Source organism: Taudactylus pleione, unplaced genomic scaffold (genome assembly GCF_031769625.1).
Source record: "Taudactylus pleione unplaced genomic scaffold, aTauple2 ptg000203l, whole genome shotgun sequence".
Lineage (NCBI taxonomy): Eukaryota > Metazoa > Chordata > Amphibia > Anura > Myobatrachidae > Taudactylus > Taudactylus pleione.
In genome coordinates this window covers 5,332,537-5,359,862 of record NW_028284605.1, presented here as the reverse complement: position 1 = coordinate 5,359,862, position 27,326 = coordinate 5,332,537, and the positions used below count along the sequence as shown (strand labels likewise).

Genomic DNA, 27,326 nt, shown 5'->3' with positions numbered 1-27,326 from the left:
ACTAACTTCCCTATGCGATATACCCTGAGGCAGAAAGTGACTGTGTTCCATTACCTAAAGTGTTACATAAGTATATGGCGTATTCTATCAACTGACTTGCATGGGTCCAGACCACACCCATGGGGGAGCAAGACCAACCTAACTATGTGGCGCAGTCGAAACTGGCCCGGTCCAGTTTACAAATATTCATGAGCAGACCACAAATTAACCCTTTCATAACAAAGGGAATGCTCTAAACATTCTACCATTACTGTATCAGATAAACCAATGTTATAATAATTATTTATGTATTCAATTTGGTATCTAATAGCATCTTGGAATAATAGCCTTGCCTTTGGTAGCATATAGGAATAAATATCTGCATTTTAATTCTATTATACAACCTCCCCCAAATAAGCAGAACAATGTACTTTTGAAAATTCCATACTCCATATTTATATCTACACACCTACTGAATTAATATTTTCAGGGTATTTACAGTGTTAGCAGAAACTTGGGACCATATTGAAACAAAAGCCAAACCTGGCAAGGTAGTAATGGGTATATTACAAACAGGCTGATATGAAGCACATTTGCTTGTAAAGTATACCTCAAAGTAGAAAATACAAAAACAGTAATAGAAACAGGATTCTATAAATGATTTAGTACATTTTGACCCAAAAGCATATAGAATTATATTTGTATGCATATTGGCTGTGTGTACTGTACCATAGTCATTCTACAGAGAACAATGATATATCTTCTTCTTTCACCTGACAGAGCATTAGAGTGGAGATGGATTGTCTCTGTAATGCTATCTTATATCTGGGGTAGGTGTATAGCTGAGACTATGGCTCATATAACTCATCTGCATTGCCCCGACTCCTGCATGCCATTCTGCTTTTACCCTCCTCTCTCAGTTTCTGTTCCTCATCTTACCCCTCTCCTAAAATCCTCAAGCGCTTCTTAGCTAAAATGCAGCTATCATTTCAATTCTTAAATAGTACAGTCCAGTTCAGTATCCCGATGCAGGGGGTCCCGAAGGTAAGTAGCGGGGATAGGTGTGAGGGTTATGTTTAGGGTGCGGGGAGGCGGAGGTTAGGTGTAGGCACTAGAGGGGGAGGTTAGGGTCAGGCTCCAGGGAGGGAGGGTTAGGGTAAGGAGAGGGGGAGGGTTAGGATACCTACCGGCAGGTACCGGTCTCCTAACCCTGTCGGGATGCCGGCGTCTGGAATTTCACCGCCGGCATCCCATACCCATCCCAAAGACAGAGGCGTATAGATCTCATGCTTTGTAGAACAGCAGCTTGCATTAAAGGACAGCAGTTCTACACTGAAATAAGTAGAAGCAGCATTCTATCATCCCTGCTAGAGTTAGGGGTAAAATGCACACATCGCAGCCTCTGATATTTCCATGTCTAAGACGATTGTCTGCTAAAGAATTCAATGATAGAGAAACAGATGCTTGTATAACATGAAATAGTATTACTAGCGTCTGTTACCATAAATTCTCCGCAGAAACATGATGGTATAAAGTATCCTGGCCCCGAGCTGAGTCTCAGTGGGAAAGTACACCATTGCTTATGATTCACTTCAGCTACTTCAAATTAACAATCTGCATTTTAATTACCTGGAAATGCTTTCAGAGCATTCCTGGCTGAATGGTGAAACTGCTGAATTGATGTTGTGTACAAGACATTGAGACGGTAATATTCTGACATATACACACTGCCCCCCGGAGGTAAAATTACAAAACTGCAGTTCCTTATTTAGTCTAAAACACAGATCAGTGGCTTCCAGCTCTTCAGCCGATGCATTTCAAAACAACCTCTCTAAAGCTAGGCACACACCTGAACGATGTGACACCCGATACAATTTCACTTCTGACCATACGATCGCAGAACACACGACTTTGAGCGTACACACTGCAATCTTCATAACAATAGCACAATATATTGTGTCAGAAGAATGTATCCAATAAATAGTTTCTTCTGTACACTAAGGGGGTAATTCCGTACCGGATGGAATTGCAAAGCTGCATGCAATTCTGTCCTTGCAAACATGCAAATGCATCAGGAGGTGTAGGACACCCCCTGCTGCATTTACAATCCCAGCAATGTGACCGAGATCGCAAGTTGGGATAATCATCGTGGCCATCGGCAAGCTGAGTAAGCCTCAGCTTACTCAGGCTGACTGGTTTGCGAGGCCAGGAAACTGCGTGTGTGGACGCAGCCCATGGCCTTGCCACTCGAGATGGAAAAGCCCCGTTTCTGGGAATGCCGACCGACCCCGCACCGCTCATAAAAAATGCCTCTGCCTGTAAATCAGGCAGAGGCACAGAAGGGGCTACGTGCGATCACGCAGGACCCATTCTGCACATTCGTTGAACGGGTCCTGTGCATGCACAGATTCCCGATAATCAGGAATCTGCGTTCAGCATTGCACATTGAATTATCAATTAAGTGCGGTCGTGCATACACACTACATGATGTGCACCACATTGTACATCACAACCCATCTGACGTGTAGCACATTAGATGGGACGATGCGATGAATGGCGTGTGTAAACAATAGATTGGGCATAAATACTATATATCGTATGTGTTTTTCCATCTTAAAAGCAAAAAAGAAATGAATAAATGGAAGAAAACTACATACAATTTGCTTATTTATAAAGTACTACACTCTCATAATTTTCAAAGGTGCCCAGCCTCAGAAAAGAAATGAATAAATGGAAGAAAACTACATACAATTTGCTTATTTAGAAAGTACTACACTCTCATAATTTTCAAAGGTGCCCAGTCTCAGAAAAGAATTCTCTTAAAACTGATCCCCACTAGGACAGCATAACGTAAGAGCTACGTCATGCTGGCACAGACTTTTGCATGTGAACATAGATTTCCTAAGTTCTACGCATTTTGGAGACAAGTGCTCTTCTGGATACCAGAACAAGGTGGCCACAGACTTTTGGCCAGAAACTAGTTCAGACTACATTATACTGTTAAGAGAATGTGTTGTTCAGAGATGAATATCCACATATATTCCTAATGTCATCATCCCTTGGTGTTCCGCTGCTGAAGGATCTAATAAGGGGCAGTCTGCCAAAATGCTGTACTGCAATAGTAGCTAACTGATGACATAGGTGTTGATGTGCATCAACTAATAAGAACTAATAAGAAGAAATACATTTAGAAAAGTAAAAACAAACAAAAAACACCCATAAACATCTAGCTATAGACATTTGAGGATGAAGGTGGTTATGCAGTAGTTATAAGTATAGTGATTATTGACCTGTTCTGTGTGCCCAATGATACAGGTGCTTGCTTGTTAGAATTGTAAAGAAATACTTAATAATAATACTGCGATTGCTTGGCTTCCAGCCTGGACTCCCGATCACAGGTTGGGGTTTTGATTGCCCTTTGGCCTGGGGTTGGGGTTTTGATCGCCCTATCAGGGATTCCCACTTACCGTCAGTGACCGTCTGTCACTGACTCCACCCACTGCGCCGTGGGCATAACGATGCTGCCACCATCAAACTCAACCATCGGCGTTTGGAACCGCTTCTTAGGTACACTCAGGCTCCTACCGCCGTTGCCTGGAACCACTCTGCTGCGTATACGTCGACTAACTGCGGACACACCTCCTGTTTGGTGTCGGCTGTTCCCACTGGATCCCTCGCAATGGACCAGGTCTGCACGGTAGCGGGCAGAGGGCTTGAGTTTCGGAGACACCTGACTCAACCCAGGACAGTAGGAGAACGGAATAGCGTTTGGCGCAATTCTGTTGGTCGCACGGTACAGATGCAGTCGAAGTAAAGGCAAAAGGTTTTTATTGCTCAACGTCTTAAAAAAGACCCTCCCGTCGGATTGAAGGGAAATAATCAGCAGACAAGAAATCTTATCAATCAGCAGTTCTTCTCCACAAAGTATTTTCAAAAATTTTCAATTTTTACCAGGCACGAAGCTTTCTTTTATGCCACTCCATTACACATTACCACAGAGGATAAGTCCGCCCTGGGTTCCTCTTAGCCAATCAGGCTATCTCACAAAACATAAATAAATACGTCTCACATTTCACAGAAATTAAATCAATTTCGATACCACCCAAAAACATTTGGTTTCCTAAGCACAAACTGAGTTAGCATATACTGTTTCTGAAAAGGTAAAAATAATGCAAATTTCTATTGCTTTCGTCTTCATTTCACATGTCTATGACTAAACCAGTTTTGGCTTTCGGAGTCTTAACACCTTCTAAGTTCTTACACAAAATAGAAGCTTCCTAAACACAAACAACTTGCTTTCCACAAACTTGCAGGGGTATTGCACACCGACACACACTGGAGACCTCTGTAGTACATTTCAATGAAAGTGCTGTAAACAAAGGTTTGTTCACTACATCAGGATAATTAACATATCACTAGGAGGTGAGAATGTCTCAAAACCATTTGACTTAAATGATACAGCCTTCTAAAACAAAATAACTCATACATTCCTTATCAGTGCATAGGCTAAACATATAAAAAGTTAATTTCCACACCTGTGCACAGCACATTGAATATGACATGTTCAAACACATTACGTATACATTCGCAGTACATGGCGCACTGCGCCTAAAGGTCATTTTAAAAATGGTGCCGCAGCATGAGGGTTAATCTCTTCAGTGCCGTGGTAGCCATTTTAATCACGTGTGGTCGGCCTCCGGCCACAAATACTTTAACTTTCGAAGGGATGTGGCCATAATACCGACCTTTGGGATTCTGGTGTTCAGAATCCAGACACCTGTCAGAATCCCGGTACCAGCATCCTGAAGGTAAGTAGTGGGGTTAGGGTTAGGATTAGGCACTAGGGGGGAGGTTAGTTTTAGGGAGGGTTCGGATACTGACTGACAGGTGGCGGTATCCCAACACTGTCGGGATGCTGGAGTCAGGATTCTGACTGCTAGGATACGGAGCACCGGCATCCCGTAACCAACCCCTTTCAAATGCTGCATTGCAAAATGTATTTGCCATTTTTGAAAGTAATCTGATCAGTAAGCAAATCCCAATAGAAAAACAAAAATGGACATTTGGGGGCCTGTTCGCTAAAACAAAGACATGTGGGATGTACTCACTGCATTGAAACCAAGAGCAATACTCTGCATTTTACACAGCTTTTTAATGGGAAATATGTAAAAGAAAGTCAATTGATATTATGCTGCTGCTTCAATACAGTGATATGGTTTCACATTAAGTACATTAAAGAGGCTGCACATTTGTGATGACCTATTTTTTTTTCAAGGAAGCCCCTTTTCTTGTAATGCATTCTATTCTTAAACCTGCTGAAAATGTGTTTTGCTGTAAAACATGAACTCCTTGCCCTGCATGCCTAGCTGCTGGATCAGCCTATTGAGCATTAGATCATTATCAGGAGCAATTAGCCCCTAGAAAGCTAAAATCCATGCTGTACATATTAACCCCTTCTGTGTCAGTTCCCACTTCTACCTTACCTTCTGAGGTGCTCGTGTTCTTTCAAAAATAGCTCTGTTCGCCTGTTGTTAACACCGGAGCCTGTTTTGTAAGATCTGTCATGGATAAAGACAACAGATATCTGTGAGACTGGCATACAGCTGTGTAACATTATTTATTGCAAGACAGATGGAGAAAATAGAGTTAAAGTTCTCAAAACGCTGTGGTAATCATTATTTTGGCCGGTGTATGTTCTGAGTATTTCATTCAGTTATGGGTAGTGATCTGCTATTGGACAGATATATGCACATCATTATCTCAGACTCAAAGTTGTCACTTTCTATCCTCAATTACAACAGCACTGAGTAAGCTCTAACTAACAACGATTACTATTCACCAGCACCTACCTTGGTACATAATGAAAAGCTTACTTATGGAGTGTTTTGTTTATTACTGAACAAAATTAACAACCGAACAATGTTTTAGTGACCACTTCAATTCCTGAAAGCTACAGATTTGTGCTGCCCTAATCTGGGACATGAAGTGTTATAAATCTCCTTTAAATCTCTGCCCACAGTATTAAGCCACAGACACGGGACAAGTGCTTTTTATGTGTTTATAAGTGAAAGCACAAAAAAACAGATAGTTGTGGACAAGGAGTATGATCCGGACACATCAACAGAAATTACTCCCAAAACTTAGGCACCAACTGTAGTTTTTATATGCTCTGCGTAGTACGCCTACTGGGAGATAAGTCAGTCCTAGTATTATCTGCAAGATGAACAAAACAGAACAGACAAAGTTGTACACCATTAAAAGCCGCCAGTATCAATCTGCCAACATCACATGAACCAAAATAAATTCTATATTCAACATCACCTCCACTCCACTCTCATCATTGGAAATGAGAGAGCTTTCTAAAGGACTGACATACAGTCAGGTCCATAAATATTGGGACATTGACAGAATTTTCAGATTTTGGCCTCTATTCACCACCACAATGGCTTTGAAATGAAACAAACAAGATGTGCTTTAACTGCAGACTTTCAGATTTAATTTGAGGGTAATTACATTCAAATCGGGTTAACGGTGTAGGAATTACAACAGTTTCAATATGTGCCTCCCACTTTTTAAGGGGCCAAAAGTAATGGGACTATCAACTCAAAAGCTATTTCATGGAAAGGTGTGGGCTATTCCCTCGTTATTTCATTGTCAATTAAGCAGGTAAAAGGTCTGGAGTTGATTCTAGGTGTGACATTTGCATTTGGAATCAGTTGCTGTCAACTCTCAATATGAGATCCAAAGAGCTGTCACTATCAGTGAAGCAAGCCATCATTAGGCTGAAAAATCAAAACAAACCCATCAGAGAGATAGCAAAAACATTAGGTGTGGCGAAATCAACTGTTTGGAACATTCTTAAAAAGAAAGAACGCATCGGAGAGCTCAGCAACACTAAAAGACCCGGAAGACCACGGAAAACAACTGTGGTGGATGACAAAAGAATTATTTCCCTGGTGAAGAAAAACCCCTTCACAACAGTTGGCCAAATCAAGAACACTCTCCAGGAGGTAGATGTATATGTGTCAAAGTCAACAATCAAGAGAAGACTTCACAAGAGTGAATATAGAGGGTTCACCACAAGATGCAAACCATTAGTGAGCCACAAAAACAGGAAGACCAGATTATAGTTTGCCAAACAACATCTAAAAAAGCCATTACAGTTCTGGAACAACATCCTATTGACAGATGAGACAAAGATCAACTTGTACCAGAGTGATGGGAAGAGAAGAGAAGGAAAGGAACTGCTCATGATCCAAAACATACCACCTCATCAGTGAAGCATGGTGGTGGTAGTGTCATGGCGTGGGCATGTATGGCTGCCAATGGAACTGGTTCCCTTGTATTTATTGATGATGTGACTGCTGACAAAAGCAGCAGAGTGAATTCTGAAGTGTTTCGGGCAATATTATATGATCATATTCAGTCAAATGCTTCAGAACTCATTGGACAGCGCTTCACAGTGCAGATGGACAATGACCCGAAGCATACTGCAAAAGCAACCAAAGAGTTTTGTAAGGCTAAAAAGTGGAATGTTATGCAATGGCCAAGTCAATCCCCTGACCTGAATCCGAATGAGAATGCATTTTACTTGATGAAGACAAAATTGAAGGGAAAATGCCCCAAGAACAAGCAGGAACTGAAGACATTTGCAGTAGAGGCCTGGCAGAGAACCACCAGGGATGAAACCCAGTGTCTGGTGATGTCTATGCGTTCCAGACTTCAGGCTGTAATTGTCTGCAAAGGATTTGCAACAAAGTATTAAAAAGTGAAAGTTAGATTTAGGATTGTTTAGTTTGTCCCATTACTTTTGGCCCCTTAAAAAGTGGGAGACATATAGAAACCGTTGTAATTCCTACACCGTTCACCTGATTTGGATGTAATTACCCTCAAATTAAATCTGAAAGTCTGCAGTTAAAGCACATCTTGTTTGTTTCATTTCAAAGCCATTGTGGTGGTGAATAGAGGACAAAAGATGAAAATTCTGTCAACGTCCCAATATTTATGGACGTGTGTGTGTGTGTGTGTGTGTGTGTGTGTGTGTGTGTGTGTGTGTGTGTGTGTGTGTGTGTGTGTGACATCGGATCGATTACATTTGATATTTTCGTCAACTCGTGACGTGAGTGCGTGCGTATATTATATATATATATATATATATATATACATACATATACACACCACCAAAAGTCCTGCACTCTTAGACATGACATCTTCAGGGTGCTTCCAATGACAACTGTGTCCCAAAATAGAGCTGGATTTCCAAAACGAAGGATGCATTCACTGTTTTTTTAAAACAACTTTTAAAGTTTATTCATTTTTCGACATCTCGATGAAGCGAATAAAATTCTGTGTTCATGGTCGACGTTTCGGTACAATCATGTAACCTTTCTCAACACCTCAATTCAGCAAAGTCATATATGATAGACACTGGACACCGGATATAACAATATTTGTGAAACATGAAAAAAACATACAATAACCTGTCTATCAGGCTCCTATATGTCAAATGTGACTAAATTATTATCAATCACTAATGGCCTTAGCCATACCATTAACCACCAATGTGTGAGCAAAATATAAATGAGTGCACCCACAGCATGCAGCATGGCACCATATGTTATAGCATGTGAAAAAACTGCATACCTGTGCTCCACTGTAACCATGGCATAGACAATCGGGGATAATCTAAATATTAAATACATATATATATATAATTTATTATTAAGGCTCACAACTATCAACGGAGGTAAGACTCCTGCTATAGCATTACTGTCCAAACTGCCGCTAATGGTAACCCAATCACAGCAGTGATAACAAAATGCATACATAAATACCTCCACATGAGCTCGCAGAGTATGGCCAGACTAAAGAAATTCATAGGAGGACATCAAAACCTGTAAATATAATCACCACGATTATATCAGTGGCACAGTAGAAAACAGGGCCTATAGCCACGTGCATTATACACGCAAGCTTACCTGAAATAGTATGCCTGAAAGCAAACAAAACACCCGCGTCCCTCAGGGGTGTCGAGGCTCCCATTAGCCCCTGCCATGCTGGTAAAGCAGCGCTCAATTGCGGCTAAAAGCCGCCAGACCGGAAGTGCATGGTCTTAATGAGATCCGCTTCTGAGTGTCACAGAGACACGCAAGCACAAGGGTGGTATCCAGGCAACGCGCCCTGGCTATTCACAGTAGTATGCAAACAAAAGGTATCCATGCAACGTGCTCACGCTATATAACCGAGCACAAATCTGGAATGTGTGCCAGCAGTGTACCTAAGCCTGCACGATGAGACAAAGATATGATGTGTCAATGACGTTATAGGAACCTGGTATGACTAACATCAAGGTTTCTGATAATGCAAAAATTACAACTAACATGACAAATCAAGTTTAATACATTAAGTATACAATACACCAATTTTAACATGTAATGATGAATACCATCAATGCATTAAATAGTGAAACCCTGTGTGGCTAAGTATATCTGAAAACTGCCTATTTGTACATATAATAAAATAAAATACCAAACCAAAATCCTAAATCTTACTGTATAAATAACTAAAACATGTATTATGAGAAAACTGATACTGTAACATTGTAGAACAAAGTATGATTTTCAGTCCTATAAAGATAAAGAACACACTCAAAGGATTGTGTTCGTTTAAACCTCTTGGTATGACTATCAAGTTTATGGATCCAAAAGCTCTCTCGTCTTTTTAAACTTAAGAGCCTATCACAGCCCGGTTTTGGAGGAATTCAATCAATTAATTTACATCTTAGGGCTGCCGCCTGATGAGTTTTTTCCAAAAAATGCCTGGCAACTGGTTTATCACTTTTGCCAGTGTGCAGGGCTGCCCTAATAGAGGCTCGGTGGTTCGCTATCCTGTCTCTAAAGCGACATGTCGTGAGGCCTACATAATATAGGCCACAGGGGCAAATAAGAATATAGATCAAACGATCTAATGCACAGTGTAACCTATACTTAATGGCAATCTTACTACCAGAGTGTGGATGGGGAAAAGACGGACCCACTATCATGGAGGTGCAGGTTATGCAACTTCCACATGAGTAACTTCCTGGTCTTGATAAGAACAAATCCGATAATTCACTCTTCTTATTTGGATACAAGGTGGGCCTCATTAACATCTTCTTTAGATTGGGACCTCTTCGGTATGCCATCATAGGGGGTGCCATATGTTGAAAAGGTAACGTTTTATCACCTTGTAGAATCGGCCAATGTTTTTTTATCGATTTCTGAATGTACTTTGCTTTTCCATCATATGTAGTGGTATAAATCAGACGCTGGTCCTTCTTTCTAGACTCTTTATCTAGAGGGGTCGTAAAGATTTGTTTCGCCTTCTGAGGGCATCTATATAAGGTGGATTGCTGATAGCCCCTTTCAAGGAATCTCTATGAGAGCGGCTTTAATGACTAGGACGTCTAAGTGTATCCCTATAGAGTTTTTGATTGAACTGGCGACACTGGTACTTTCTAAGAACCATTTCCAATACAAAGATAAGTTTTATCTTCAAATATCAGGTACGGCAATGGGATCGAACCTGGCACCATCGTATGCCAATCTGTTCATGGCCGGATATGAGAAGGAACATATTACCTCTAAGTATGGCGATAACATCAAGTTCTACAGCCGATTCATAGCTGACATGTTTTTGATATGGCAGGGCACGATGGAAGGTTTCAAACAAAAGGTCATTACTTTGAATACACTTGATAGTCCAATATGTTTTACGTATGAGATTGATAGTAGATCTATCAATTTTCTAGATGTCTCTATTTGTCTATCTGAAGGTAAACTAGCTACCTCACTATTTAGGAAGCCGACAGATAGGAATTTGGCATTGTCACCAACGAGCCACCATCCAGTGGTGTTGAAAGAAAATTTGCCGGTATCACAATACCTGAGTGTCATGCTAATCAACACTACAACTGAAATGAGGGAACTCCAGTTGAAAGATATGACAAGGAGATTCCTTGAAAGGGGCTATCAACAATCCACCTTACATAGATGCCTTCAGAAGGCGAAACAAATCTTTACGAGCCCTCTAGATAAAGAGTCTAGAAAGAAGGACCAGCGTCTGATTTATACCACTACATATGATGGAAAAGCAAAGTACATTCAGAAATCGATAAAAAAAACATTGCGGGATTCTACAAGGTGATAAAACGTTACCTTTTCAACATATGGCACCCCCTATGATGGCATACCGAAGAGGTCCCAATCTAAAGAAGATGTTAATGAGGCCCACCTTGTATCCAAATAAGAGGAGTGAATTATCGGATTTGTTCTTATCAAGACCAGGAAGTTACTCATGTGGAAGTTGCATAACCTGCACCTCCATGATAGTGGGTCCGTCTTTTCCCCATCCACACTCAGGTAGTAAGATTGCCATTAAGTATAGGTTGCAGTGTGCATTAGATAATTTGATCTATATTCTTATTTGCCCCTGTGGCCAATATTATGCAGGCCTCACGACACATCGCTTTAGAGACAGGATGGCGAACCACCGAGCCTCTATTAGGGCAGCCCTGCACACTGGCAAAAGTGATAAACCAGTTGCCAGGCATTTTTTGGAAAAAACTCATCAGGCGGCAGCCCTAAGATGTAAATTAATTGATTGGATTCCTCCAAAACCGGGCTGTGATAGGCTCTTAAGTTTAAAAAGACGAGAGAGCTTTTGGATCCATAAACTTGATACAGTCATACCAAGAGGTTTAAACGAACACAATCCTTTGAGTGTGTTCTTGTGTATCTTTATAGGAATGAAAATCATATTTTGTTCTACAATGTTACAGTATCAGTTTTCTCATAATACATTTTTTAGTTATTTATACAGTAAGATTTAGGATTTTGGTTGGTATTTTATTTTATTTTATGTACAAATAGGCAGTTTTCTGATATACTTAGCCACACGGGGTTTCACTATTTAATGCAGTGATGGTATTCATCATTACATGTTAAAATTGGTGTATTGTATACTTAATGTATTAAACTTGATTGTCATGTTAGTTGTCATTTTTGCATTATCAGAAACCTTGATGTTAGTCATATCAGGTTCCTATAACGTCATTGACACATCATGTATTTGTCTCATCGTGCAGGCTTAGGTACACTGCTGGCACACATTCCAGATTTGTGCTCGGTTATATAGCGTGAGCGCGTTGCATGGATACCTTTTGTTTGCATACTACTGTGAATAGCCAGGGCGCGTTGCCTGGATACCACCCTTGTGCTTGCGTGTCTCTGTGACACGCGGAAGCGGATCTCATTAAGACCATGCGCTTCCAGTCTGGCGGCTTTTAGCCACAATTGAGCGCTGCTTTACCAGCATAGCAGGGGCTAATGGGAGCCTCGGCACGCCTGAGGGACACGGGTGTTTTGTTTGCTTTCAGGCATACTATTTCAGGTAAGCTTGCGTGTATAATGCATGTGGCTATAGGCCCTGTTTTCTACTGTGCCACTGATATAATCGTGGTGATTATATTTACAGGTTTTGATGTCCTCCTATGAATTTCTTTAGTCTGGCCATACTCTGCGAGCTAATGTTGGAGGTATTTATGTATGCATTTTGTTATCACTGCTGTGATTGGGTTACCATTAGCGGCAGTTTGGACAGTAATGCTATAGCAGGAGTCTTACCTCCGTTGATAGTTGTGAGCCTTAATAATAAATTATATATATATGTATTTAATATTTAGATTATCCCCGATTGTCCATGCCATGGTTACAGTGGAGCACAGGTATGCAGTTTTTTCACATGCTATAACATATGGTGCCATGCTGCATGCTGTGGGTGCACTCATTTATATTTTGCTCACACATTGGTGGTTAATGGTATGGCTGAGGCCATTAGTGATTGATAATAATTTAGTCACATTTGACATATAGGAGCCTGATAGACAGGTTATTGAATGTTTTTTTCATGTTTCACAGATATTGTTATATCCGGTGTCCAGTGTCTATCATATATGACTTTGTTGAATTGAGGTGTTGAGAAAGGTACATGATTGTACCGAAACGTCGACCATGAACACCGAATTTTATTCGCTTCACCGAGATGTCGAAAAATGACTAAACTTTAATAGTTGTTTTAATAAAACAGTGAGTGCATCCTTCCATTTAGGAAATCCAGCTATATATATCTATATACATAATATAGATATCTATATACATTATATATATATATATATATATATATATATATATATATATCACACAATTTCTGTTGTATAACAAAAATTGTCAGTTAAATGGTTAAGAGTAAGGCATATTACAATTGCAGAGAAGGCCTTGATTAAAAAGTCCTGTATATACTAAAACATTACTGCATTGTGAAGGCAAAATACCAATGTGTCAGCACAAACAATACCATAAATGGTATAGAGGGGCTGCATGAGGCTCTATTAGATTTCATGAGATATTGGACCACCTGCTTATCACAGCAGCTAGTAATCCTGATTCTCTCTAAGGGCTAAATTTATGAAACAGCGGCTGCTTGGTGGGTTTGAGCTGAAAATTTAAAGTGGCACTAACATTCGGTGTAAAGCCTGGTTTTGTACATATAGCCCTAAGTATCTGCATGATCGGTACCGGCAGTCCATAACGCGTTTCAATACGACCCTTGCCAAACAAGCATACATTTTCCACATCAAGTGTGTTTTCTACACGGAGCTGCCACTTTATCAACAAAGATCAATATCTGACCTTCCTAATACCTAGAACTGCTGATGTTTTCAAATTGCTTTCACTGGTAACCACAGCATAACACAGACAATGGACAGCGTATGATGAGAACAGACTGCAGAATGGCTAAATGTTCATATGCTCATTATTTTATCGCCTTTGTGACTGTTGCTTTTTTATTATACCAATTAAACCATTGACATTTTAAAAATATACATAAAAATTCTATTTACTGATGGTTGTGCAGTTTTTAGTTAGTAGTATCGTTTTAACTACCACATACAGTGCCCCAAATAACTATACTAATCATCTAAACTTTGTTCATCTATACTTTTCTACAGAAAACTGGCAACAAAGCAGCAACAAAATAATTAAATGTACATGTGATGAAAAGGAGCGAGAAGTACCATTAAACAAATCTTGAAGGAGATCAAGAGGCATAAGAGCAGCTGTAAGAGAGTATAAAAAGATAAGCCGTACTCGGCATTGACCACTCACGTCGTCCACAGATATCCTCTAACCTCATTTGTGACTTACTCAATATCCTTTCGTACGGATCCCAAGAGGTCCTCTCTTTCTCGGATTGCCTGGAAATTGGCTTTTGTTTTGTGAAATTCATGTGTGTAATCCTGCAATGCAACATTCACATCTATTAATAAATGGACAGCATTATTCGTTATTAGTGAGCTAACAAATACCAGCAACCTGATAAATATGTAATAAGGCATAAAAGGATGAATGGGAATTTTATTGCATACTAGTGCTACCACAGAACTAGAGTCATTACCTCTTACTACAGTGTAATGCATATAAAAGCATCTGTTTAGCACAAAGAATGAAGACTGAAACAATTTAAGGCTTTGGTGGTCGGCAGCAGGCTTGCGCCTCACCTTCTCATTCGCAGAATGCAAAGAGGCAGGACCAGCCCAGGCTCAATATTGAATTAAGCCCTTCTGTCGCGGTTTCTCTGAGTGCACAGAAGCCTTCTGGTGGTCAGCACAGTGGCGTGATGAGGCACTGACATTATATAGGCGCAGTGATCAACGTCAGCACAGTGCTGTTATCTGGAAGTGACATCATATAGGTGCCAGCAACCTTCCACCACACTTAGGGATGTATTCAATTAGCAGCAATGTCATCGCCAGCGATAATATTGCCAGATTATATCGCACCCAAGATAATTTATTGCACTTTTAGAGTGAGGAACAGGAGAAAAGTTTACTCCATATCTCCGACCTGGAGAGAATGATGATCTGACCAAATAGGAACATGGGGGTACGTGTCCGGGCTTCGAACGAGGCCAAAAACTTGACCGACGATCCCTGGATCACCAAGGAGAGAGATTCCATGTGGAACCGGTCCACCCACAGTCTGGTGTTCAAGGTCGGGCGATAGGCGTCATTTGGGCTTCCAAACAAGGAAACGGTTGGAGTAGAATCCCAGTTACTGTTCAGATGTTTCTGTTCAGATGCCGGAACAACTACTCCTTCCGCAAGCAGAGAACTGATGGCCAGGTCCAAGGCCACGCTCTTCTCCGTGTCCCGGGGAAGGGCCGTAGCGAAAAAATGTCGCGGTGGCGGACCCATGAGGTTGATGACATATCCTCTGGTAACGATGCCCTGCCCGCAGGAATCGGCCGTCGACACCACCCACCGGTCCCTGAACTGGAACAGGCGTCTGCCTACCCCCAACCAGACTGGGTGGGCTGAGAACCCGTCAGGCACTTGGCTCTCAAGCGCATGTAGGTAATCGAGAACCTGCCCCGAGGAGTGGAACACCTGCTGGGGAAAAACTGGCCTTGGGCAGACCGACCTCTAGTAGATGCTCCTCCTCAAAAGGAGGAGTGAAGACACGAAACAGTGGACTCCACTGTTTTTGGGCCACCACGAGCAGGAAAGTGCTTTTACCCCCGTAGCCTGGGCAATAATGGTGTACAACTCAGCCCCAAACAGATTCCCCCTGCCAAAATGGAGAAATTCTACAGACCGCTTGGATTCAGCATCAGCCTCCCAGGCGCGGAGCTAGAAGGCCCACCGAGCCGAGATGGCTGTCGCAAAACCCTGGACACCACCTGAGCACCGTCCTGGACAACCTCACACACATTCAGCTGCCCCGCAAAGATGTTCCACCAAATCTATTAATGCCTCTCTGGACAAGTCACCCTGAAGTCCAGGAACAAGCTTGTGGGCCCATGACTCCATGGTCCAAGCGACCCAGCAAAGGGCGAATAACGACCCTCGAGCCAATTAAAATGGACTTAAGGCAACCTTCCAATTCCTTATCCAGCGGATCCTTGAAGGACGTCAAACCCTGAAATAGGAAGCGCAGTGTGTTCAGCCAAATGGGCCACCGCCACATCCACCGCTTGGGCCTCCAAGTCCAGGCAGTCTAGAGACAGCCGCATCGCAGTAATTAGATATTCCACACCGTGACCCAGAGAAGGCTCCGGCCCCCCCCCCCCTTCGGGAAGAACCTCCTCTTCTGGTAGTAGTTCCTCCTCGGACTCAGAAACCTCTAGCGGCCCCCTGGAAGTAGGAATGCGCTGCTGCGTTTCGCGCAGCTTAGGACCCTCAAATAAACATTTCATATAAGAGGAACCTTTCACGAATCCCGCCGCCATGTGCTCCATGGTACGAAGCCAAGGTGGAGAAACTGCACCAACCGCCGGAGTCCACCTGTCTACATGGCAATTTTGCCTGACATTGGGCACACGTAAACCGTGGTAGAGTATTTTGCTCTGACCACCTTCAGTTTATCCGCCATGGTCGCCACACGGTCCCCCTGCTTACCTGGATGGAGGCCAGTCAGAAAACTATCAGGTCACTGGATACAGTCACCCCAAATCCTGAACAAACTGTCAATAATGGGATACTTAGCCGACCTCCTGGACAGGCTAGCAGCCGCAGCGGAGAGGAGCTGAAGGAACCACCACCGGAATAAACAGTGAGCCAGCAGATGGCGTAGGAGAGTCGAGTTCTCTCTTCCAGCGTCCTACGCAGTCGGTGAGGTTGAGCCAAGCAGCCACAAGCAGGGGGGAGTCCAGCAGGGACAGGCTCCGCCCCCCCTGCGCTATGCGTGCACTCTCTCTCCAGTCAGCAAGTGCTACTGCCTTCGTATAGGGAAAGCACTTTGAATGACCCAACGCGGGGAGCCTGTGGCCCATCGCGCCTCACAAGGGGGCCGTCCGTCCCAGACAAAAACCCGGCAAAATGGCTGCTGCCATCAAGAAAATCGCGTCCGCCGGGCACGCTCTTTAAGGGTGAGGGCGCGCTTCGTCCCCGGGTCCAAGAAGTCCCTGAGGACACTGGACTGTTAAGAGCGGTGCTGCCGTTTAGCACACCCCCCAGCAAACATTTAAAAATAAAAAGAACTAACTACCTCCTCAGGCACATAATTTAAACTGACATCATGGGGTTGAGGAGGGGAGGAGTTTAGAGTTAAGGCCACAGGTTTAGTTTAAGTGCCAGCTACAACCCCATGGTCCAGGAAAGAGCGTGTGTAATTATATATATATATATATATATATATATATATATATAAATAACTTTGACCGGGGAGCCTGTTTTGAGCCTTCCACTGGATGGATTTGGACGACATCACATAATAAAAACTTAATAGCTTGAAGATTTAAGCCTGGGCAGTTCAGCGAGTACATTTATATATACACACACCGACGTATCTACATACATCTATCCTCTGTGCGCTACAAGTCACGTTACACATATGTGAAATAAATAAATTCTTCTTTATTTGTCACTGACAGCACAAGTGATGCCAACAAAAAAACCATATAATAGAACAGGCAGCAAAATTACACTGTAATACAACACCATAAAACTATTTAAGCTAACCGTTTAACATACGTACGGCTGCAGGAAAAAAACTATTGTGCAAGCGCTTTGTGCGAGTACGCAACGCTCTAAAACGTCTATTTGATGGCAATTTCTCAAAAAGAACATGATTAGGATGGCTGGAATCTGCTAAGATAGAACTAGTTTTCTTCCGGAGCCTTTTTTCATATATCTCCTGTGTGCTCGGTAGCACCACTCCAATGATTTTACTAGCTGTTCCAACCACCCTATTCAATGCCCTCCGCTCAGCCACAGTACAGTTCCCGTACCAAGCAACAATACCATAAGTCAAAACACTTTCCACAATGCTACGGTAAAAATTTAAAAGGGTTGCCCTACTCACACAGGCAGATCACAAGCGGCGCAGAATAAATATTGTGTGAGTACTTGGTAGTGCCAAGCATCTTTTCATGCGACCTTTTCCTTTAAAATGAGTCTTATTCGCAAAGCTTATGCCGATTAAAATGATATGCATCATGTCTGTATTCTGTGTGGGACTGCGGTTATATCTGCATGCGAAATAGTACATTACAGTGTCAGTGCACCGTAATGTAGCATTTTGCATGCAGATATAGCCGCAGTTGCACTCAGAATATAGACATGTCGCATATCACTTTAATCAGCATAAGCTGCTTGTGATTCTATTTGCGAATAAGACGCATTTAAAGGAAAAAAAGATGCCAGGTGATATCAAACTTACTGCATGATACATAGATTATTCAAGTTGGATGCAAAAGGGATTGTTCAATTGCTGCATTTCCATCTGCTGATTTGATAATGCATAAGTCTTTTTGCAAGATATGATATCCACGTGAATTTCCTTTTAATTTACTCGCTAACGCTCCTTCTAAGGGTTCTGATACATTGTTTTAACTATATATTGGATTTTATATTATTGGATTTACCATTTACTTTGGCAATGTTGTCTATCTTAACATGCGCTATATTTATAGGTGTTGTGACTTATGCTAATATTTTTTGGTAGTTTAATTTTTTTCTGTACATAGATATAGATTGGATATATATATTATATATATTCCATTTCAAGCGGCACTCTCAGCAACAAACACAAAAAGAACCCTGGTGCCCTCCGTCAGAGACCAACTCCAGCAGGTCCCAATATGCAATCCACATCGGCGGCACTCAGGTAAAAAAAGACGTCTCAACACAGGGATATATTACCGACGTTTTGGAGCCATTTATTGCTCCATCATCAAGGTCTTGATGATGGAGCAATAAATGGCTCAGAAACGTCGGTAATATATCCCTGTGTTGAGACGTCTTTTTTTACCTGAGTGCCGCCAATGTGGATTGTATGTATAATATATATATCCAAACACAATACTTAGAGGGTGCTAACAACATGGAATGTTTTGTACAGTTTAATACCAATAAAAAAATCCACAATGAAGATACGACTGAAAACTTTCAGCTGACAGATATTAGCTTTGAATAATTCTTCTGATTTGGGCACCAAGGTTCTTATTCAATGTGTAAGATGTCCATTTGGTTCTGTGAACATACCATCTCACCAAAGAAATCACCCAACAATGCGGCCAATGGCCAAATATTGGTACATCAGAATAATTTTATTCTTGATTAAATGTTGAAATTTAGCATTAAAAGCAATTGCTTACATCAAATGTATAAAAAGAGGTATAGTTGATAACGCCATTATGAAGGTATAGAGATAGCCTGGTGATAATCGCTTTAATTTTTGGATTACAAGGCTGAACATCAACATGGACTTTATAAGCAGCACTCCCACCCTATGCATTTCATCCTCCTCACAGACTTCATCAGGGATACAAATCTTTAAAAGGGGTGATACTTAGGATGAATATAAAGGCTATTACGGTACATAAAATACATAGAATGCATACAAGTAATGTTGCAATATACAATAATTGTTGGATTTTTAAACATATGTTCTATATACAATAATCGCATATGCAAAAACATACATACCCAGGAAAAATGGTAGCAACACTAATAGATGGTGTAGTCAACCAAAATCTGCTGTGGGCATGGCAAATCCAACGATATCTCGGGGTAGCCTAACAAATAATGTTACTATTAAGTTACTAAAAATGGCTACCAAATGAATGGTATGTCAGGAAATTAGATCAATATATAAAAAAATGGCATGTTGAAAATGAGCCAAACAAATTAGACATAAAGTTGTCCGAAAGAGGCATCTATTATTCATATTAATAAGTAGTGATGTGCCCAATATACATACCAAATGTATAATGATATGGGCGAAACCTTCATCTATAGGGGTCTCGGATGTGGTGTCTCACACTTGGGCCAGACAAACCTGATGGTTTTGATAATATTATATTATTTCATTGGTAGCTTATACTAAGTAATACATATAGGGATTAAACATTTAGAGTATTGCTTTACAAAAACAACTAGTACTCAAGTTTGTTTTACAATAATTGAAAGCTAAAGTACAACAGTGGAATAACTGGAAAACAGCATAAAGAATTCCAATCATACTCACTTGAAAACTTCTCTAAATGTGGAGCAAGAGCAGCAAAATGTGGCAGTCAGCTATCAATGAAGCACTGTGAGCTGGGACCTTACTTATACCACTCAAACGATGATGTAAGGGCCCACCTCCTAACTGAGGCTTAAATCAATTAGTGTGATTACAAAATGAGGAATAGCCTAAAAAAAACAAATTGCCTGGATTAAAAGGTTGACAAAAGGGGTCTTAACATAGTATTATAAATAGACATTTTTTTTATTTACCTGTATGGTGGGGAAAACTGCTGGCATCTATAACTGGAACTCCCGCCGGACAGGAGTGCAGGACCGCTATTTCCTGTTTGCATTCCATTTGCCGGCGTGCGTTCCAGACGTGCCATAGTATTATAGGATTCTCTGCCAAATTAGGCGCAAGGCAGGAACTTGTAAATGGTTTCCTGTTTGTGTACTAGAACGGCAGCATGCGTTCCAGTGTTATGACGCAATGCGCTCCAAAAGACGCAGCGACTAGACATCACGGCCGCCCATTGAACCAGGGCTCACCAGAGGTAATTGAACGTAATACTTCCTGTTTGCGTACCATTTTGGAGCAAAAGATGTTTTAATGACAAATGGGAATACAATATCTTTTCTTATTTGTATTACTGTATTATTACACTACCCAAATCTGCTTGCTGGTGGGAAAAGGGTAGAAAAAAAAAAAAGTTAATAAACAGTGATGACATACAAAGTAGTGGAATTCAATATGTGTTAGCCCTATTTTACAATTTCACATATTACAATACATAAGTATTATACAAATAATACATATACGTATGACATATATAGTTCATATAAAGTGATACAATACAATTTATGCATACAGTCATTACAAATGGGTTGGGTATGGAATGCGAGTAGTCGGGACACCGGCATCCCTACAGGGCTAGCATACAGACACTTGTTCGGTATACTAACCCTCCCTCTTTGGTGCCTAACCCTATCCCCCTAAGTGCCTGAACCTAACAGTCCCCCCACCCCGCTACTTACCTTCGATATCCTAGGGATCAGGCTGAGGGAGTTGGGATTGTAAAAGGCGTCGGGATTCCGGCGCCGGTTATATCAGCGATATTGACTGTATCCCATTAAAAAATATAATAAAGTGATGAAGTGCATATTATAGAAAATGCTGCAAAATATAAATAAGTGAACTAATGATAGAAAGGAAACCATGTAAATTCCCTCATTGAGGCCTCTTGGTGCTAATGAAACTAAAGTGTATATCCAAAAAAATTCCTTTTTGGAGTGTGTTAACTCCCTACCACCCTCCAATCTGGTGTTCTTTTACATGTTCCAATATGGTGAGCGTAAGGTCCTTTATATTGGAACCATGAACTTCTGTAAAATGTCTTGGTAAGCTGTAACTTATTATTTTTAATGTTATGTAGATGTTCTTGCATCCTGATTTTTATACTTTTTTTACATTTTCTCTAAATAAAAAAAAGTTCACAGCTGAAAGTGGTTCTGTATTTAACAAAATATGGGGGGTATCCAATTAGCCGCGGTAAACAACCGCGGCTAATTACCTCGCACGGTGCTATCCAATTAGCCCCGAAGTCGGCCTGACGACAGCACTTATCGGGGGGTGGGGGGGTCTTCGGGACCTAATGTGTCCCAAAAAAGAATCCACGAAAATTGCAGTTTTTTTCACCTGGAAAAAGGCGAACACACATAGGTCCGCGAGCTTATCGCGGCACCTATGTGTTTTCGTGAGAACTATCCTATTATTTCGACCAAAGTAATAGGATAGGGTGTAAAAAATATTGGTGAGAATCGGCGAAAAATCCCCGTTTTCCGCCGATCGCGAGGGTCAATTAGCGCCTGAACAATGTTCGGGGCTAATTGGATACCGCTCTATATGTTACAAGTGACAATTTCGTTGATGGTGTGTTTTCTACCATCAGCAAATTGCCACTTAAACGTATTTTTCCAAATGCTCGCAGCAAATGCAGCGGTTGCAAGGGAAGCAACCTACCCTTTTTTTCATTAGGGGGTTATTCTTTGTTGTATCTGCCATATTCAATTCTTTAATATTTCTTAGTTTGCTAGAAGCTAGGATACTTTTTAGTTTTGCCGCATTTTTAAAATAAATTAGGGGGAAGGGGGGGAGAGTGTGGTCCCAAGACTGGGGCCTTAAGGAGAATACCCCAATGTTGGTTTGGGATTCTCCTAATTTTAAGATTTTCACTATTAAAATGGGTAATGAAGGGCCTACTTTGGAATTCTCTGGTTTTTTGAGGTGCTACTTTATTCAATATAAGATTTACGTTCTATGATTAGTTATCTAATTTATTTTTTGCAACATATTCTATAATATGCACTTTATCACTTTATTATATTTTTAATTGCTATGTATAAATTAATTGTATTGTATCACTTTATATGAACTATATATGTCATATGTGTATGTATTATTTGTAAAATGCTTATATATTGTAATATGTGACATTGTAAAACAGGGCCAATACATGCAGTGCATCCGGAAAGTATTCACAACGCTTCACTTTTTCCACATTTTGATATGTTACAGCCTAATTCCAAAATGGAATAAATTAATTTTTGTCCTCAAAATTCTACACACAATACTCCATAATGACGTTGTGTAAAAAGTTTGAGATTTTTGCAAATTTAATAAAAAAAATGTAAAAAAAAAACCACTTAATGTGCATACACACGATTTTCTGAACGATTATCGATATCGTTTATTGTTCAATCCTTGAAAAAAATCGTTCACTTTCTGAGTTAAAATGATGAACGATTATCGTTCATGCGCGTTCACGTTTGTAGTTCAGCCAGACTGACCAACTCAACGCTTTTCAGTAAGGGAATATGCAAAAATCACTTGTAGTTAAAAAAAAAAAATCGTTCATTACATTTAGTTTATGAACAATTTTAGTAAACGATTTTCATTCATTTTTCCCTTGAAAATTAACGAAAATCGTTTACTAAAATCGTTCATTTACTAAATCATTGTTTGTGTATGCATCTTAAGAAATCATATGTACATAAATATTCACGGCCTTTGCCATGAAGCTCAAAATTTAGCTCAGGTGCATCCTGTTTCCACTGATCATCCTTGAGATGTTCCTACAGCTTAATTGGAGCCAAACTGTGGTAAATTCAGTTGATAGGTATATGCCTTGCAAAATCATATCCAGTCTACATAAGGTCCCACACTTGATAGTGCATGTCAGAGCACAAACCAAGCATGAAGTCCAAGGGATTGTCTGTAGACCTACGAGACAGGATTTTCTCGAGGCACAAATCTGGGGAAGGGTACAGAAAAAAAAAATATCTGCTGCTTTGAAGGTCCCAATGAGCACAGTGGCCTCCATCATCCGTAAATGGAAGAAGTTCGGAACCACCAGGACTCTTCCTAAAGTTGGCCGGCTGTCTAAACTGAGTGATCGGGGGAAGGGCCCTAGTCAGGGAGGTGACCAAAAACCCGATGGTCACTCTGTCAGAGCTACAGCATTCCTCTGTGGAGAGGAGAACCTTCCATAAGGACAACCATCTCTGCAGCAATCCACCAATCAGGCCTGTAGGGTAGAGTGGCCAGACGGAAGCCACTCCTTAGTAAAAAGCACATGGCAGCCCACCGGGAGTTTGCCAAAATGCACCTGAAGGACTCTCTGACCATGAGAGACAAAGATTGAACTCTTTGGTGTGAATGCCAGGCGTTATGTTTGGAGGAAACCAGGCACCGCTCATCACCAGGCCAATACCATCTCTACAGTGAAGCATGGTGGTGGCAGCATAATGCTGTGGGGATGTTTTTCAGCAGCAGGAACTGGGAGACTAGTCAGGATAGAGGGAAAGATGAATGCAGTAATGTACAGAGACATTCTGGATGAAAACCTGCTCCAGAGCACTCTTGTCCTCAGACTGGGGCGACGGTTCATCTTTCAGCAGGACAACGATCCTAAGCACACAGCCAAGATATCAAAGGAGTGGCTTCAGGACAACTCTGTGAATGTCCTTGAGTGGCCCAGCCAGAGCCCAGACTTGAATCCAATTGAACATCTCTGGAGAGATCTGAAAATGGTTGTGCACCGACGCTTCCCATCCAACCTGATGGAGCTTGAGAGGTGCTGCAAAAAAAAATGGGTGAAACTGCCCAAAGATAGGTGTGCCAAGCTTGTGGCATCATATTCAAAAAGACTTGAGGCTGTAATTGCTGCATCAACAAAGTATTGAGCAAAGGCTGTGAATACTTATGTACATGTGATTTATTAGTTTTTTATTATAAAATTTGCATAAATAGCAAACAAACTTTTTACACGTTGTCCTTATGGGGTATTGTGTGTAGAATTTTGAGGACAAAAATGTATTTATTCCATTTTGGAATAAGGTTATAACATAACAAAACGTGGAAAAAGTGAATACTTTCCGGATGCACTGTATTGAATTCCACTATGTTGTATGTCAACACTGTTTATTAACTATTTTTTTTAACCCTTTTCCCACCAGCTAGCAGATTTGGGTAGTGTAATACAAATAAGAAAATACATTGTACTACCATTTGTCATTAAAACATTTTTCCCCAAAATGGTACGCAAACAGGAAGTATTACATTCCATTACATCTGGTGAGCCCTGTTTCAATGGGGGTCCGTGATGTCTGGTCACTGCGTCTTTTGGAGCGCATTGAGTCATAACACTGGATCGCATGCTGGCATTCTAGTACGCAGACAGGAAGCCGTTCACAAGTTCATGCTTTACGCCTAATTTGGTAGAGAATCCTATAATACTATGGCACGTCTGGAACGCATACCGGCGAATGGAATGCAAACATAGTGGACCATGCGCTCCTGTATTGCGTCCAGTCCGGTGGGAGTTCCAATTATACAGCCATGGCCAAAAGTTTTGAGAATGACACAAGTATTGGTTTTCACAAAGTCTGCTGCTTCAGTGTTTTTAGACCTATTTGTCAGATGTTACTATGGTATACTGAAGTAAAATTACAAGCATCTCATAAGTGTCAAAGGTATTTATTGACAATTACATTAAGTTTATGCAGAGAGTCAATATTTGCAGTGTTGACCCTTCTTTTTCAAGACCTCTGCAATTCGCCCTGGCATGCTGTCAATCAATTCTGGGCGACATACTGACTGATGGCCGCCCATTGTTGCCTAATCAATACTTGGAGTTTGTCAGAATTTGTGGGTTTTAGTTTGTCCACCCACCTCTTGAGGATTGACCACAAGTTCTCAATAGGATTAAGGTCTGAGGAGTTTCCTGGTCATGGACTCAAAATTTCGATGTTTTGTTCCCCGAGCCACTTAGTTATCACTTTTGCCTTATGGCAAGGTGCTCCATCATGCTGGAAAAGGCATTGTTAGTCACCAAACTCTGTTCTTGGCTGGTCTAAAAACAATGAATCAGTAAACTTTGTGAAAACCAATACTTTTGTCATTCTCAAAACTTTGGCCATGGCTGTAGACGCTAGCCGTTTTCCCCACCATATAGGTAAATAAAAAAACGTCTATTTATAACACTACATTAAGACCCCATTTGCCAGCCATTTAAATCTAAGCAATTTGGTTTTATATGGTATTCCTCATCTTGTAATCACACTAATTGATTTAAGCCTCAATTAGGAGGTGGGCCCTTACATCATCGTTTGAGTGGTATAAGTAAGGTTCCAGCTGACAGTGCTTCATTGATAGCTGACTGCCACACTTTGCTGATCTTGGTCCACATTTAGAGAAGTTTTTAAGGGAGTATGATTGGAATTCTTTATGCTGTTTTCCAGTTATTTCACTGTTGCACTGTTGTACTTTAGCTTTCAATTATTGTAAAACAAACTTGAGTACTAGTTGTTTTTGTAAAGCAATACTCTAAATGTTTAATCCCTATATGTATTACTTAGTATAAGCGTAAGCTACCAATGAAATAATATATTATCAAGACCATCTGGTTTGTCTGGCCCAAGTGTGAGACACCAATCCGAAACCCCTATAGATGAAGGTTTCGCCCATATCATTATACATTTGGTATGTATATTGGGCACATCACTACCTATTAATATGAATAATAGATGCCTCTTTCAGACAACTTTATGTCTAAAATTGTTTGGCTTATTTTCAACATGACATTTTTTATATATTGATCTAATTTCCTGACATACCATTAATTTGGTAGCCATTTTTAGTAACTTAATAGTACATTGTTATTTGTTAGGCTACCCCAAGACATCGTTGGATTTGCCGTGCCCAAAGCAGATTTTGGTTGACTACACCATCTATTAGTGTTGCTACCATTTTTCCTGGGTATGTATGTTTTTGTATATGAGATTATTGTAAATAGAACATATGTTTAAAAATCCAACAATTCTGGTATATTGCAACATTACTTGTATGCATTCTATGTATTTTATGTATCGTACTATCCTGTATATTCATCCTAAGTATCACCCCCTTTTAAAGATTTGTACCCCTGATGAAGTCTGTGAGAAGGAAGAAAAGCGTAGGGTCGGGGTGTTGCTTATAACGTCCATGCCTTGGAATCCAAAAATCAGAGATAATCACCAGGCTCTCTATACCTTCATACTGGCGTTATCAACTATACCTCTTTTTATACAGTTGATGTAAGCAATTGCTTTTTATGCTAATTTTTAACATTTAAATCAAGAACAAAATTATTCTGAGTTACCAATATTTGGCCATTGGCCGCATTGTTGGGTGATTTCTTCGGTGAGATGGTATGTTCACAGAACCAAATGGACATCTTACACATTGAATAAGAACCTTGGTAGCCATGTCAGAAGAATTATTCAATGCGAATATCTGTCAGCTGAAAGTTTTCTGTGGTATCTCCATTGTGGATTTTTTTTATTGGTATCAAACTACAAAACATTGTGTTTGGATATCTTTATGGTTGTGTCCTACTAACAGGGGAGTCTCTTAGAGGTGCTGGTGAATTGATTGGCGTAACAAATATATATAAACACATACATACTAGCTGACCCGGCGTTACCCGGGTTTAAATCTTCAAGTTATTAAGTTTTATTATGCGAGGTTGTCCAAATCCATCCAGTGGAAGGCTCAGAAAAGGCTCCCCAGGTCAAAGTTCTGCCCAGCGTACACCAACGAAAGGTCCGACCGGGTCCCTAACCCCCCCGTAAAACCTGGCCAGGATCTAACTGGACCACCTCACGTTTATTCCATCCCAGTCGGTGCAGGGGTGTCTGAATGCATAACCAGACACAAAAACAAACAGACCAATGAATTTTATATATAAGATTGTTATTCATG

The 27,326-nt window shown here is 40.8% G+C and overlaps 1 protein-coding gene across 2 annotated transcripts in view; it reads right to left on the bottom strand.

The window, feature by feature from the left end:
• GOSR1 (golgi SNAP receptor complex member 1) overlaps positions 1-27,326 on the bottom strand; it is a 128,002-nt gene that overhangs the window by 74,399 nt on the left and 26,277 nt on the right. For both annotated transcript variants that reach the window (XM_088477777.1, XM_088477778.1), the window contains exons 5-6: positions 14,223-14,314; positions 5,463-5,537 (exon numbers count right to left, since the gene is read on the bottom strand). In XM_088477777.1, the coding sequence (XP_088333903.1) occupies positions 5,463-5,537; positions 14,223-14,314 (167 nt within the window). The remainder of the gene's footprint in view (positions 1-5,462; positions 5,538-14,222; positions 14,315-27,326) is intronic.